General features: G+C 44.6%; 2 protein-coding genes across 11 annotated transcripts in view; one reads left to right on the forward strand and one right to left on the reverse strand.

Moving 5' to 3' along the window:
- Window positions 1-3,252, forward strand: part of CDKL1 (cyclin dependent kinase like 1) — a 69,501-nt gene extending 66,249 nt beyond the window's left edge. For all 7 annotated transcript variants that reach the window (XM_089309733.1, XM_051822825.3, XM_051822827.3 and 4 more), the window contains one exon: window positions 623-3,252. In XM_089309733.1, the coding sequence (XP_089165859.1) occupies window positions 623-730 (108 nt within the window). In that variant the 3' untranslated portion in view covers window positions 731-3,252. The remainder of the gene's footprint in view (window positions 1-622) is intronic.
- Window positions 2,730-16,364, reverse strand: DMAC2L (distal membrane arm assembly component 2 like). Of its 4 annotated transcripts, XM_089309739.1 has the most exons (7): window positions 16,308-16,364; window positions 14,690-14,724; window positions 7,823-7,906; window positions 6,606-6,717; window positions 5,529-5,737; window positions 4,827-4,998; window positions 3,253-3,609 (listed from the first exon to the last, which is right to left on the reverse strand). In XM_089309739.1, exons 4-7 carry the CDS (start codon window positions 6,710-6,712, stop codon window positions 3,495-3,497), a joined length of 603 nt encoding a protein of 200 aa, XP_089165865.1. In that variant the 5' UTR covers window positions 6,713-6,717; window positions 7,823-7,906; window positions 14,690-14,724; window positions 16,308-16,364; the 3' UTR covers window positions 3,253-3,494. The 4 variants fall into 4 exon arrangements, with proteins under 4 accessions (XP_008267858.1, XP_089165865.1, XP_089165866.1 ...); XM_008269636.5 differs by lacking the exon at window positions 7,823-7,906 and having other exon boundaries at window positions 2,730-3,609; XM_089309740.1 differs by lacking the exons at window positions 6,606-6,717; window positions 7,823-7,906.
- Window positions 16,365-16,394: the final 30 nt, after the last annotated feature.

Raw genomic sequence — 16,394 nt, forward strand, 5'->3', positions numbered from 1 at the left:
CCACCCATGTGAAAGACCGGGATGGAGTTCCAGACTCCTAGCTTCGACCTCACCAGCCCTGGCTGATGCAGCCATGAGGAATAAGTGAATTAGCAGATGGAAGATCCTTCTCTCTCTCTCCCTCTGTAACTCTGCCTTTCAAATAACTTTAAAAAAGAACTGGGGAGGGGAACCTCACTAGTTGGAGTATTGCTTTTTTTAAATTTTATTTATTTATTTATTTATTTATTTTTGACAGGTAGAGTGGACAGTGAGAGACAGAGACAGAGAGAAAGGTCTTCCTTTTGCCTCTGGTTCACCCTCCAATGGCCGCCACGGCCGGCACACCGCGCTGATCCGAAGGCAGGAGCCAGGTGCTTCTCCTGGTCTCCCATGGGGTGCAGGGCCCAAGCACCTGGGCCATCCTCCACTGCACTCCCTGGCCACAGCAGAGAGCTGGCCTGGAAGAGGGGCAACCGGGACAGAATCTGGCGCCCCGACCGGGACTAGAACCCGGTGTGCCGGTGCTGCAAGGCGGAGGATTAGCCTAGTGAGCCGCGGCGCCGGCCGGAGTACTGCTTTTAAGTCCTAAAGGATTCAACTGTTTGATTTAAAGTTAGTAAAAACTGTTTTGTATTTCCAGCTGCAGTACTTACCCCAGCTCACGAGCAGCAGCATCCTTCCGGCTCTGGATAAGAAGAAGTACTACTGTAATACGAAGAAACTGGACTACCGCTTCCCAAACATTTAAGGAGCTCTGGGATTGATGCCATCGGAATGGATCCGTTATTTGAAAAGAAATGTTACACATTTGATTGAAAACAATTACAATGTTGGGAACACACCAGGAGAAAACACAAGCCAATAACTGGGAGGCCTCTTGGCAAGGGATGAAGGGAGATTCCAGACCCAGTCTTCCATGCCTGACTGTGGTGTCCAGAAGGGAAAGACTTGTTTGGAATTGTACTTTTGTCTTTGTTTATCTAAGCAGTCAAGTTTATGGATGGAGTATAAACTGTATCTACCGCCTATACTACTGGCAAAATTAGATGATGTCAAATATTTCTGTTTCAGTTAGACCACATGCCCCAGGGGAAAAATGGGTTACAGAATGCCCGTATGTGTGTCTGCAGCGCTCTGGTGCCTTGAGTCTGATCGCACCCCCCCTTTCAAATTGTCTCAACATCATATTTAGGGATAGTTTTAGTTCCTAAAATCAAAATGTTTAAAATTCCATTTCCTGTTTGTTCTCTCTCTTGATTTTGATATTTTAAAACAATCTTTGAGGATATTTAAGTTCAAAGTATTTAAAATCACATGGATTATCATAAAGACTTCATAGTTCATTGCTGAAAGTTTTAAAGCTATGCTGATGCGCTGCTACCAGACTTTTGCCTTTCCCTTCAGTGAAGACTGCCTCTTGGTCAGTCTGCAGATGGATGGACTTACTGGAATCCATATGTTCTTGCTGACCCGTTTCTCTTCGCAAACAATGCATGAAGCTTGGCAGCTGCCCAAGGTGGTCAAAGAGTAGAACAAGTCCTACAGGCTTTGCAGGAACTGAACCTGTCAGCCTGAAAATTAATACCACTTCATTTTCTCCAGCTCAGCCTCACCCTTGTAGATAGATCTACAGGGAGAACTGTATATACTGATCAGGGTTTTGGAAGGACCTGCTTCTGAGCTTTTAACTCGAGTCATGAAAGTTGTTAGCTTGTAAATTGGTGTTTTCCCTGAAACATCTTTTTACATTTTTATGTGCACACACACATATGTGTATGTATATCTTACCTAATAAGTAATATATTACAAATAAGAAGTTAGTTTAAAAGGAGGATTCCTAGCCTTGTACCGTAAGACTGAAGTTGATGACATGTAAGTAGCTTTGATTTGGCCAACTGCTCCTAACCCATAAGCTTTTTCATCCTTGTTCCATGGACACAGGGCAACATGCAGCTCCATGTCTGGTTCTTACAGCTCAGTGCTGTTTCTTCTGTGTATGCTGCCACTGTTTCCTCGTAGTTCCCAGCCATGGTTTCAAAGCTGTATTGTATTGTACCTTCAGAACATTTCTTCTGCACCCTAATTTTCTTTCTGTGCTCATTTTCTTCATGACAGCACCTGACCTACTCACTCATTGCTGAGCAATCCACTACATACTGGCATCTGTCCAATAATTTTGGTTACCCAACCAGTTTAATGACATCCTAAGGCTTCCTAATTCCTGTAGCTTCTTGCATAGACCTAGGAGTGGGTTAAGGAATAGTCCCTGTGTTATTCAGTTGCGGCTATGCCACCTTGATTCCAATGACAGGGAAGAACACCCAGACTCTACAAAGAGTTAACATTTTTGTCTTTTTTTTTTTTTTTTTTTTTTTTTTTTTTGACAGAGGCAGAGGACTATAACTGCCCAGTTCACCCAGTAGTTTCACAGAAAATCATTCAGAATCAAAATGCAGCTGTGCACAAATCATGGCGAATCAGTTCTGTCAGCACATGGCAGTGAACCCCTCGACAAAGAGAGCTGTTTTCTCTGGCGCGTCCAGTCAGCTCATGCTCAGTTTAACTGTGTCTATAATCCTTTTCTTCAGCATGGAATCACACTGTATCACATGACACCATTCTCCATCCTTTCTATTCTCTGTTCTCCAATGGATTTCACTGATAGTGGCAATTATATTAGTAAACAGTATATATTTATGCTATGTATTATTTACATAAGTTGGTTTCCAAAACAACTAAAATTCATCTTTCTGCTTGAAAATTGCATTATGGTGTTTATTATGAAATTATTTTTTAAGAGAAAAGCTTAGCCTGCTAGTCTTTAACAGTATTTCCTCTGTTCTGTTGCCATCAGCAGCACTATATGAATTAAGACAAGTATCTCTGTCCAATTTTCATAAAAAAAACTAACCTAAGCTTACAACATAGGTTAGAAAGCATTTAATCTGATCAAGTTGATATGCTATTAAGAACACAGAGATGCAGGATCATGAGAAAAGCATGCAGACCGGGAAGCCATATACATGGAGGCCTCAACAACCTTCAGCTACTTTGCATATTTCACTTCATTAATCTGTAATTTGGGTTTTAGATCATCATGATTGTGCACTTATAATAACATGCTTCAACAATTTTAAAGTTAAATATAATACAAATTAGTTATAATAAATAGATATCCATGTTATGCTCCTGATCACTTTGATGAATCTGTCTACATGAAAAGATATTTATATGGGTATTTGTATTAAATACTGAATCTTACAACTTAAATGCTACCTAATTTGCATCTTTATTAACATGGTTTATTGTATTCAAGTCTCACTTTCAACAGAGTAGCTTTAGTGAGTCACATCCAACTATTTCCTACTACGTAGACTCTCCATTTCTACAATGCCATGATAAGACTTCTTCATCCTTCTGTGAATGATCATATAATATCTGTTGTTGTTTAGGACCAACGATTTGAAATGCTCCTTTATACTAAAATAAGACACTTATTGGTCACTACTGTTTTACTTCAAGTGCAATTCTAGTTGCAGAGAAGGCAGTGCAGTCTTAAAGGCTTGAACAAGATTTTCTTTTTCTCTGACTCCGGGAAGATCACTTAACAGCAAATACTTGAGGTTTCTATAAAAATGGAAGGAAAAAAAGGTCAATGTGGCCTTGACTTTCATAGAATTAAAATAAAGTCATTACTTTCAGGAAAAATCAGATAATGTGTTATCGCCCTATACCTTCAGAAAGTCTTTTAGAAAGTGGTCTTAGAGTAAAAAAAAGTTTGAAAACCACATATAGTTTTTTTATATTATACATATTCATGAACTTTTTGAAGATCCTTCATATGTATGCATTTCCAGAAATATTTTGCACCAAAATAAACATCTTCTAATTCCATTTTCCCTGAACTTTTTGAAGTACTCTCATGTGCGCATATATTTATGGGATGCCATAGATGTCCTTTGCATGTGAATTAAGTGAATCAACCCAAAAAGAGGAAAAAACGTGGGAAAGGCCTTAAAATTACTCATTTCTACTGGAAGATGAAGCTCGGAAGCCTCAATTAATGTAAGAGATGAACAATCTTGTACTTTTGATCTTAATGTTTAAAATTCTTAGGCTTCCTGTGATGCTCAGGTTATTGGCAGATCCTTTCATTACATTGAAGCAGACCCATATTAACTGGAGTCAGAATTTGAACAATGGGATTTGATTAAACAAGTGTATTCTTCATCATTCTGATAAGACTCAGATTCCTGCAATTTTAGAATTAAACGTTCCTTGTTGGGAATCTGCTTTCACATTTGGAGCTGAGTAACATGCTCTCTCTCGGCTGTGGCACAGGTCTGGCTGGCAGCACAAGGGATGCATGGCAGCTTTCCTAACCGAGAGATGCCTACTAATGAAACCTCTTACAGCGTCGGGCAGTGTCAAAGGCTCCAGAGGCTGGTGAATATCTCAAGGTTCTTTTTCACCTCAAACAATTGTCCAGTTACTGCTAATAGATGTCAGGAAATACCAAAAACATGAGGAAAATGACTTTAAAAGATGGAGAGGAAGCGTAACAGCTAATGCTTATTGAGGGCTTATGGTGGCAGGCACGATTCTAGGTGCTGTATATAGATTTAATTAAAAAAAAAAAAAACCCTCTTTAGGCTTTAAAACCTTAATATATTAAAGTTGATCATTTTAACTTTTAAAGTGTTACAGGTAAAACTGAAATTATTTTCTTAAATTATATTTTTCAAAACCTAAAAGAAGACACCATCTCTCAACTATTTTAAATTCTGATTATTCACTCACCTTAATATCATTGTCAAGGTTGCATTTTGGCCTTGACCACCTACCTTAAATGACACAAAGCAATGATGCCTTTGTCTGTGACATTCCCACAGGAAATTATCTCCATTTCCAATAAGCTTTTCTGTAATTTTTCAAGTTGACTAAGCCTCTTCAAACAGTCATCCTCGATATAATGACACTTGCACAGCCGGATTTTTTCAACATGCTCTAGGCCCTCTGCAGGGAGAGAAAGCACCGTTTAAGAATCTAATTTATCAGTAAGAAGACTGCTTCAGTCTGCCCAGGACTGTCCTGGGTCCAGGGGTGAAGTCCTCAATTCTGGAAGCGTCCCAGTCCCATGAATACTGGGATGACTGCTCACCCTCTGAGCCGAACGACGTGTTCACTGTGCAGGTAGTGCTGAGCACAGGGCCGCTGGGCAGGCACAAGCCCTGCACTGGAGAAAGAAACGCCCACACAAGCAGGGGAATAACTGGATACAATTACTGAGGGCCTCTCAGTGGCGGGATCTTGGACAAAGATAGTTTAGGCTTGCATTTTAAGTGAATAAATCACAACATAAAGGCATCCAGAAACAAGCTTAGCTGGGTGGGGAAAAGGTGTTTGTAACCTCTTCTTAACTTGAAAACAATCCGGGAAGAACAACCTTCATTATACTGACCTGGGCTAAAAGCACCTGCCTGTGACTGTAATAGTGAGTCACAAGAACTCGCTAGGAGCTATGAGCAAAATGACAGGGTAGTTACCCAGGTGATCAAATCCAATGTTCATGATGCAGGAGTCGGTGGCATCGATGGCTTGAATCTTGTATTTGTCCAGAGGGCCTGTTGGGAGGTTGTTGTAGTCCTTCTGCCACCTCTCCTGGCCGTGGTAGCGCACGGTGGCCCCACAGCGCAGCAGCCACTCAGACGCAGCCCTGTTGGGGCCGACATCCTTGATGCGGTCATGATCCACTCTGTAGAGAACAAATGAAGCTCACTTCAACTATAATCACTGGTGTCTCAGATTCCAATATGAACACAAAACAGCAACAACTTTTCATTTCAAACAACTGAGGAGGGAGGTAAGTATATCAAAACCAAACCCCATTCTGCAGCTCTATGTGCTCATTTTTTGCTTTTGTGTTTCCAACTGAACTCTGTCAAGGCATATTATTTTTTACACGAGTTTTTCAGGCACATATGAGCCTTCACTCATTCATGTGTAACACAGAGTCTGATACCAGAGACATTCAGCACTACATATTAAATGAATGATAACACTGGGTTGGCACTGGTATAAATGATAAAAGGATAAAGAAGGCAATGTTCTGAACCCATTTCCAAATTAATCTCAGCAGTGATATTTATTACTTTCTACATGTGCCTTTTTCTCTAGTTAGTGATCATAATGATATATTAAACGAGAAGATCAGTTTCAAAACACTTCTAAGCATGTTACCTACTGATGTTTTAACAACTTAAGTTCCCTTGATATCATTCAAAAGGATATCTTAAGAAGCCAAAGAATATTTTTAAATGACATTTATTACATTTTCCTGATTACAAAAGTAATATGTACTCATTTTTGACAACTAAAGACATCCAAAGGACAAATAAGAAAAAACAGTGAAATCCTACAACCACAGTTATTTCGTAATCTATTTTTTTCTGGTCTTTTTCCCCACTATGTTCACGTGTATGTTTTGTCTGTACACAAAATTCGGGTCTTACTACACACATTGTTCAAAAACTATTTGATTAAAAAAAAGAAGAATTAGAGAAAGCTACTGGGAACTCCTTAGCTGTAACAAACCCACCTTTCTTCACTTTAGAGTAACTTACTTATTAAATACTGCATTCAACCAGCCCCAGAAGTATCTGGAATCACATGACCATGGGCATTTCTTTAAGCTGCACAGTTGCTGGGGGATTTTTTGCAACAGCATCATTTGATCTAGATATGCAAAACAGAACTCACATTAGATCACTGACGGCCAGCCAGAGTCCCTGCCTACTCACTTCATAACCTCATGGTCAATACTTCTGTGCCAGCAAAGCTGACGACGCACTGGCTACTCCGCAATTACCGAGGCGCTCCCGTCTCTGCTTCTCGGGGGTAGGGGCTTTTGCTGCCAACAAGCGGTTGGACTGGATGGTGTCTAAGATTCTTTCCAGGGTTAACACTGAGTTCCATTGTTTAAACCTCAACTGGAGTTGTGTCCGCAGTGTGGCCACCTAGTGTTCATGCAGGCAGTGGCACCACAAGTGAGATGAAACCAGCCAGCTCTATCCCCAGTCTGCACTAGTAGTGTCAAAATGACAAACTAAAGTTGCCTAACGTGTTGAGGTTAAGATGCTTACACCCAGGAAGAGGAAGGACGCGTGAAAATGGATCCGTGACAAGGCTGCAAGGGTGTCACCAGAGTAGTACTAACAGAGCACTTGGGCGGGAGGGGGGGGCCAAGTGGCTTCACCTCTCTGACCCTGGGTTTTCTTACACGTAGAAGGTGATGATTTGCTCAGATGATTCCCAGCTGTAGAAATCTATAACCTGGGTTGAGACAGTGAGTTTTGATCTAGGTCTCAATCCGATTTATTCCAATTAGTGTTTCTCCAGGAGTGTGCCAGGTGTGTGTGTGGGGGGAAACATAAATGAAACCTGGCATCTGCCCCCTGAGGAGCTGCCAGGTTAATACGCAGGCACAGTGGCCCACAACAAGTCACTGCATAGTTCAAATAAATGACAACCAAATCAGGGAGTTAAAATAAGGAAGAGAGGATTTCAAAAGAGCTGCCATAAAGACAGGATTTCAAGAGACACAGGTACCAGGAAACTTTATGCCGGGTAATGAGCTGAGGCAGGATCGTTTACAGCAGGTTGCTGTTCAGGTTGGTTAGCGTGGGGGTCATGAGAACAGGCACCATGCTGCCAGGCCGGGGAGGGCATTTGGTGTGCATTCTGCAGGCATCTGGGAGTCACTAAGGTAACAGCACGCAGCACTGGTATTGTTAGAGCTGTGCTTTAGGAAAATTAGCAGGGGCTGGTGGTGTGGCAATACCTGTGATGATGCCAGCACCTCATAGGAGTGCCAGAGTTCCAGTCCTAGCTGCTCCATTTCCTATCCAGCTTCCTGCTAATGCCCCTGGGAAAGCAGAGGAAGAAGCCCCAAGTATTTGGACCCCTGCTATTCACATGGGAGACCCAGAGGAAGCTCTTGGCTTTGGCCTGGCCTAGCCTAGGCCATTAAAGCCATTTGGGGAGTGAACCAAAGGATGAACGCTCTCTCTGTCTCTCCCTCTCTCTAACTCTCCTTTTTAGATAAAAATAATTAAATCTTTTTTAAAAAAAAATCAGAAGGAAATTTACTCAGCGGCGGCAAGATTGAGAGTTAATAGGATGGGAGAGACAGCAGTGAGGGCTTCAATCTCATGTGGCCAAAGGTAAGGGGCTAGTTAGGAAAGGAGAGGAATGACATTGCTGGGGTACATTCCCCATGACTGAGATGTCTGGGGCAGGGACCAGAGGAGTTGACAATGACATCAAGTTTTGTTTTGGGGTCACTGTTAGGATAGTGATGCTGTAACAGGAAAAATCAACATCAAAGTTGTGGGTTTAGTTTTACTTTCTGCCAGCTTTTCATATTCTCAGTAAGATATTGGCAGGACTTCTAAGTGGAGGTGACCAACAAATCCTTGGAATCAGAGTCATAAAATGTTAGCACTGGGAGGAATTTAGATCACTGGGACCAAATCTCCCTTTCAGAGATGAGGAAACCGAAGCTCTGGTATTAAGTAACTTGCTGACACCCTAAATCCTTCCTGGAACAAGGTGGGTATTAACACACACATGTGTTTGAAGGGACTTGCTCAATGTTTCGCAGCTAATTGGTGGAGTGCTGAAACACTCCAATTCTCTCTCCCACCAGTCCAGGGCCCATTTCTCAATCACTGGGTGGTTCAAGCTCAAGAAGAAGGAGGAAAGGGCTAGAAAGACAACTGCAAGGGGACTGCTCTGGAACTGCGGAACAAACTGAGATAGGCTGTGGAACAGTGAGGGTGACACTCGAGGACAGGACCCAGGGGGTCACAGTGAGGGTGACACTCGAGGACAGGACCCAGGGGGTCACAGTGAGGGTGACACTCGAGGACAGGACCCAGGGGGTAACAGTGAGGGTGACACTCGAGGACAGCACCCAGGGGGTAACAGTGAGGGTGACACTCGAGGACAGCACCCAGGGGGTAACAGTGAGGGTGACACTCGAGGACAGCACCCAGGGGGTAACAGTGAGGGTGACACTCGAGGACAGGACCCAGGGGGTAACAGTGAGGGTGACACTCGAGGACAGGACCCAGGGGGTCACAGAGAGGGGTGACACTCGAGGACAGGACCCAGGGGGTAACAGTGAGGGGTGACGCTTGAGGACAGGACCCAGCGGGTAACAGTGAGGGTGACACTCGAGGACAGGACCCAGTGGGTAACAGTGAGGGTGACACTCGAGGACAGGACCCAGGGGGTCACAGAGAGGGGTGACACTCGAGGACAGGACCCAGGGGGTAACAGTGAGGGGTGACGCTTGAGGACAGGACCCAGCGGGTAACAGTGAGGGTGACACTCGAGGACAGGACCCAGGGGGTCACAGTGAGGGTGACACTCGAGGACAGGACCCAGGGGTAACAGTGAGGGTGACACTCGAGGACAGGACCCAGGGGGTCACAGTGAGGGTGACACTCGAGGACAGGACCCAGGGGTAACAGTGAGGGTGACACTCGAGGACAGGACCCAGGGGGTGACAGTGAGGGTGACACTCGAGGACAGGACCCAGGGGGTCACCTACACCCTCCTTTATCCCTTTTCCACCAGCATTCTGTTTTCATTGCGGGAAATCTCTCCCCCTGCTACCTCCTCTCACTCTCTCAACCCTTCCAGTTTCTTGTTAAGCTCTCTGAAACTGTGCCTACCCCTAACACTGCACTGGTTGCCAAACTCATTTATCAGTCTGGACCTTCTTAGCTGCTATTCAGGCTGTTACCTCAATTTGCCACTCCATCCCCACCAATCCTCTCTGTGGAAACCTTCCCCAACTTCAAGACCCTACTCAAATGCCATGGCCATTTACTCTGCACTGATTCACTTAATACGTGTCCATGTATTAAATAATGTACTTAGTTGAAAAGAAATAACACACACACACACGCACACAAACAGGCACAACATGAGAAAGAGACACTTAGAAAAATATGATTGCTGACCTCACAGAATGTACTGAATAGTGAAGACAACAGATGACATGGAAATGAATGAATGCCACATGGTGTCTTAATAGAGGTCAGAACAAAGGCCACATGAGATCAAAGAAGGGAGTACGGGGAAGGCTTCATAGTAGAGGGCTCTTTTGAGGCAATGATTAAGAGTTTCCCATTGTGGGGGCCCAGCACTGTGGTGCAGTGGGTTAAAGCCCTAGCCTGCGTGCCAGCATCCCATATGGGTACCAGTTCTAGTCCTGGCTGCTCCATTTCCGATCCAGCTCTCTGATATAGCCTGGGAAAGCAGTATAAGATGGCCCAAGGCCTTGGGCCTCTGCACCAACATGGGAGACCCAGAGGAAGCTCCTGGCTCCTGGCTTTGGTTCAGCTCAGGTCTGGCCACTGCAATCATCTGGGGAGTGAACCAGCAAATGGAAGACCTCTCTATCTGGCTCTACCTCTCTCTGTAACTCTGTCTTTCAAATAAATAAATATTTTTTAAAGATTTTATTTATTTATTTGAAAGTCAGAATTACATAGAGAGAAGAGAGGCAGAGAGAGAGAGAGAGAGAGGTCTTCCATCTGCTGGTTCACTCCCCAGATGATCGCAGTGGCCAGAGCTCGCTGATCCAAAGCCAGGAACCAGGAGCTTCTTCCGGGTCTCCCACACGGGTGCAGGGGCCCAAGGACTTGGGCCATCTTCTACTGCTTTCACAGGCCATAGCAGAGAGCCGCATCGGAAGAGGAGCAGCCAGGACTAGAACCGGCGCCCATATAGGATGCTGGCACTTCAGGCCAGGGCATTAACCCACTGCATCACAGCGCTGGCCCCTCAAATAAATAAATCTTAAAACAAACAAACAAACAAACATACAAGAGTTTCCCATTGGAAAGCCAAAAAGTATGTAGAGCAAAAGGAAGCAAGGAAACATTTTATTCATTTCCATTTGTTTCAACATAATGTAAAACTTAATAAATATTTGTTAATAGTCTTCAACAGTTGACATTTCCACGGAGAAAGGTGAATCAGAGGAGCTTATTCAGCAAGTAAATTGTGGTGGTCTTTGAAAATGAAATAATTTCATTTAATTTTGGCCTATCTTTTGGCTTAAAGAGAAGGCCAAATGTATTTCAGCTGTGATCTATAAAAGAACTAGATATTACATTTGAAATAAATTATAGATAAAATTAAATTTATATTTGGTAATAAAGGTTTAAAAATATTAGGCTACTTTTACATTTTCTTTTTTGTTTTAAGATTTATTTATTTATTTGAAAGGCAGAGTTACAGAGAACAGCAACTTAGCCAAGCAATTTTGGGAATTCTTGTTTTCTTTGCTTGAGTCCAAGCACCACCACTGGGAATGAGGAGACCTCTAGTGGTGAGTTGTTGGATTTGCTCTGGCAAATTAAAAGAAGCTGGTTAAAAGCAGTTAGGAAACAGCCACTACTAAATTGCTGCTGCCATAAATAACCCAGGAATTCAAATTATGAAAACAAAAACCAAAGCAAACATTCCAATCAGAACTTGGCCTATAGCCATGAGTGTGTAACAGTGTTTCTAAAAGTTGCAATTGTGTTTATAACTTAGAGGAGGCCAGATTGCTAATGTGTTACTCAAAATAGGATATTTACAAAGTGTTTTTTCTGTAGATTTGATCTAGAGTTTTAGGATTGCATAACAACAGTAATTTTTAAAGTAGAAGTTCTTACCATTGTATTATTTTTAAAAAGATTTGAAAATCAGAGTTACACACACACCCACACCCACACCCACACACAGAAATCTTCCATCTGCTGGTTCACTCCTCAAATGGCCACAATAGCCGGGGCTGGGCCAGACAGAAACCAGGAGCCAGGAGCTTCATACCAGTCTCCCATGTGGGTTCAGGGGCCCAAGTACTTGGGCCATTTTCCAGTCCTTCCCCAGGATCATTAGCAGGGAGCTGGATTGGAAGGGGAGCAGCCAGGACTTGAACCTATGCCCATAAGGGATGCTGGTGCCACAGGTGGTGGTTTTACCCACTATGTCACAGCACCAGTCCCATCATTATATTCTTTAGAACTTTATCTATTAACTACATGAAATCTGTTCTTTTTAATTAAAAAAAAGGTGAGTGAAAAAAATGTCAATAAAGTATAAGTTTTGATTTTACATATTCAATATAATTAGTTAGGCTACTCAAAGTGACAGTTAACTTGGCGGTCAAAAAAAAAAAAAACAAAAAACAAAAAACACAGTTTTTGAGGCCATACATTGTGGGCAGAGGAGTGTAAAGCAATCACAATAGGGGAGGTTTTTCCCTCATTACTAAACTATTCCACTATAAATCATCAATTACTGATTCTAATTCAATTCCCAAGGTATGTGCCATCCCTGAGGACAGACCAACAGAAAAGTCCACTAGAAATTGGAAGCAAAGGCCTTAGGAGCAGTTAATTAGATCAACACTGTTGCTCCCCCACTCGCGGAGGAACGACACCAGACCCTGAGCTGTTCTTTTTGCCCGGCCCTTCCTGGGTTTGCTGCCGCTCCCCCACTCGTGGAGGAACGACACCATCCCGGGTTTGCTGCCGGCCCCCCCTCCGCCCCCACCTCCGCACCCCCACCGTTTTCCCCGCTTCCGTGGAGGAGCAGCACACCGCCGGCCGGCTCTCTCAGGGGTTGCTCAGATGTTCCTCAGGTGTTCCTGGTGCATGTTGTCTTTCTCCTCCTTTATAGTCCTCTTCCACCAATCCCAACTCTCCTGGTATTCTCTCCCAACGTGCTGAGCATGCTGCTCTCCTCCAATCAGGAGCAGGATCAGCTCCTGCAGCTTATCAGTCGAATTGGTGAGGCAGCTGTGTAGAAGTTGTTTACTCTCTCTCAGCACCATATGATGGGAGATCAGATGCATAGAATTAGTCTTAGTTCCAGTAATTTAGTCTAGTCTCGGTTGCTCCCCTCAAACATCACACGGCACTCACTGAACTAACTTCTCATAGGTTCTGGACTTCCCTGGAAGACAGTGAACCTGAAGTGGGAAGGGTGTATCAGAAATATGAATGTCTCTAGCCACAGACCTGACAAGGTGTATGAATGCCAGGTAAGATTTTGATTTGAAATTATTTGACACAAGCTACCGTACAGTCTAACCTTGGAGGGGTGTGGGGAGCAACTCAGACTAGACTAAATTACTGGAATTAAGACTTATTCTATGCATCTGCTCTCCCACAATATGGCGCTGAGAGAGGAGTAAACAGCTTCTACACAGCTGCCTCCAGTTCGACCAGTAACCTGCAGGAGCTGATCCTGCTCCTGATTGGAGGAGAGCAGCGTACTCGGCGTGTGGGTAGCAGAGTTGGGATTGGTGGAAGAGGACTATAAAGGAGGAGAGAGACAACATGCACCAGGAACATCTAAGAGGAACACCTGAGGAACATCTGAGCAGCCCTCGAGAGAGCCGGCCGGCGGTGTGCTGCTCCCCCGCGGAAGTGGGGAAAGTGGCAGGGGGAACCGCCCTTCCACGGAGGTGGAAGGACAGTAGCCAACCCGGGAAGAACCAGCAGCCAACCCGGGAAGGGCCGAGCAGACAAAAGAACAGTGCAGGGTCCTGTGTCATTCCTCCACAAAGAGGGGGAGCGACAGAGGGGGAGTCAAGCAGAGCAATTTGTACAAAGAGAGCATGTGTACTCTGAGTCATTTCCCCCTTGCTAAGCAAGGAAACACATGCTCAAAGTCACTTGATAATTCTTAAAAATCATGACAAAAGTCTGATCACAGCCCCTAAAGTATGTAATTATGTATTCAATCTAGTATCAGATCAACTGTATCCTGTGTAAGCTAAAAACCAATGATGTCTACTTTATACCTACCAGAATGGTTAAAACAAGAAATAGTGACAACACCTTGATGCTGTTGACAATGAGAAGTACTTCAAACATTGCTGGTGGGAGTATAAAATGGTACAGCCACTGTGGAAAAGTCAGGCAGTTTCTTACAAACTAAATATATACTGTGTTCTGGCTCAGAAGGTGGTTAAGCCACATCCCGTATGAGCCCTGGTTTGAGTCATCGCTGCTTCAGTTCCAATCCAGCTCCCTATTTTATTTTTTTAAGATTTTAATTATTTACAGTGAGAGGGAGAGACAGAAAGGTCTTCCATCCACTAGTTCACTCCCCAAATGACCACAACGGCTGGAGCTGAGCTGAACTGAGCTGATCTGAAGCCAGGAGCCAGGAGCTTCCTCTGGGTCTCCCACACAGGTGTAGGGGCCCAAGGACTTGAGCCATCTTCCACTGCTTTCCCAGGCCATAGTAGAGAACTGGATTGGAAGAGGAACAGCTGGGATTAGAATAGGTGCCACAGGCAGAGGATTAACCTACTGCGCCACAGCGCTGGGCCCCTGACTCCCTATTAATGTGCCTGAGGAAGCAGCGGAACATGGTTCCAGTGCTTGGGCCCTTGCCATCCACATGGAAGACCTAGATGGAGTTCCAGGCTTATGGCTTTTATCTGGCCAAGCCCTGGCCAACTTGGCTTTTTGCAGTGAGCCAGCAGATGGAAGATCTCTCTCTTCTCTGTCTCTCCCTCTCTCTGTGTAACTCTGCCTTTCAAACAAACAAATAAATATACTTAAAAAAAGAAAGACAAATAAATATACTTTTTAAAAGTATTTTTTAAAAAATTAAACGCACTTACCATATAACTCAGCAATTTGATTCTTGGGACTCACCCTAGAAAAACAAAACACCTGTTCACACACAGTTATACATTAATGCTCATAATAGCATTATTCTAGCAACTGAAAAATGGAATAAATTCAAAATATATTTCAATGGGCAAATGGTTAAACATCCTGCAGTATATTCATATTATGGATGGACTATTGCTATGAATACATGCAAAAATTTGGATGGATCTCAAGGGATTAGTTGACTGAAATGCTAATCTCTGAAAGTTATATACTGTACAATTACATTTCTGCAACATTCTTGAAATGACAACATTTTAGAGGGGCAGATGGGGGCCAAGCTGCACGGGGAAGCTGTGCTTATCAAAGGGGTGGGGGAGGGACTCTCGCAGCGATGAAACTGCTGTGTTGGGACCTTGGTGATGTACACCACAGTCTACATACGTGGCAACACGTAATCTAATGGTGCACACAGAAATGCTAAACTCAGAAAATCTGAGTAAAATCAATGGGTTCTGCCAGCGTCGAGAGCCTGGTTATGATATTATACTCCAGTTAGGCAAGATGGGGAGACAGAGTGAAAAATACACAGGATTTCTATTGTTAACAACTGTTAATCTACAACCATCTCAAAAAGTTGAATGTTTACAACATTTTTTTTCCAACCGTGATGGAACAAGCAGGCAACATGCTACATTGTTCTCACCAAAAAATCAAAATATGCTGTCCTGGTAGTGAACAGCTGCGGGTTATCTAATTCTTCACTTGGCTCAGGACCCGAGAAGCCTCAGGCTCCTGTCATCTGCTGGGGGTGGGTGGGGGGGTCCAGCTCACTGAGGACCTGTGGACAGTCCTAGACAGGTGAACTGGCTTCCCAGAGCCACCTTGTTAGCGACCTGACCAGGCAAGTCAAGCCCTTCCGGCCAGAGCCGTCGCTACCCTATTCATGATCTGTGCAGCTGCGTGGACTCTATGGATTCCAAACTGCCAGCGAGCACCGAAAACGGGTGTTAAACTAGCACGGAGACAGAGAACCACACATTTTCAGTAAGAAAGTGCCTTAGAGCCTACGTAGCTCATCACCCGCACATTACAGGTAAGGAAACAGAGGTGAGCCGACCTGTACAAGGTGAATTTACAACTGTATGTTGGCCCAGAATTTCAGAAAAAGGCACAGACTGATGAACGCTGATAGACCAAGCTCTCTGTCCATCCAGTCCCCAGTGCCCCGCCCAGAACTGAGTATTTACAAGGAGAATCAGTCACTGATTATGAGCCGCCGCCAGTGACCTCATAAAAGAAAAGTCTACAAGGGGCCTCCCTCCAGCCGGGGCGCCCCTGTTGGGTGGACCCTGGGTTCGGTGTGGGCCGGGCCATGTCCAGCCTTGGGCCTGCAGCTGCCCGCAGGGGGCAGGTCGAGCGGGGAAGGGGAGCCGCTGGACGCGCCCAAGAGTTTTCACCAAAATCGCGCCCAGACTTTCTCCCGCTCTGCGGGAAGGGTCGGTGGCGCGCGACCCGGCGGGCCAGGTTTTCAGTCAGCTCAGCACCGCGAGAAGGGACGGGCAGAGGTGTGACCACCACCGCCGGCCGACCCCGCCCCGCTCGCGGCCTAGCTCCGCTACTCACAGCGTCGGAGAGAACCAGTGAGCCACCGTCCCCGGCGTCTACGGCGCCGGCCAGCCCTGCGCCCTCCGCTGCGCGCGCCTATTGGTT

Source organism: Oryctolagus cuniculus, chromosome 12 (assembly GCF_051225735.1).
Source record: "Oryctolagus cuniculus isolate XC-2025 breed Fujian yellow rabbit chromosome 12, ASM5122573v1, whole genome shotgun sequence".
Taxonomy (NCBI): Eukaryota; Metazoa; Chordata; class Mammalia; order Lagomorpha; family Leporidae; genus Oryctolagus; species Oryctolagus cuniculus.

Coding starts and splice junctions, on each gene's coding strand:
- DMAC2L (XM_008269636.5), bottom strand. CDS start 6,712: ATGATGCTGTTGCAAAAAATCCCCCAGCAACTGTGCAGCTTAAAGAAA. Junction 5,738..6,605: donor TTGAATGCAGTATTTAATAA/GTAAGTTACTCT, acceptor TGTTCTCTACAG/AGTGGATCATGACCGCATCA. Junction 4,999..5,528: donor CATTGGATTTGATCACCTGG/GTAACTACCCTG, acceptor CTCTCCCTGCAG/AGGGCCTAGAGCATGTTGAA.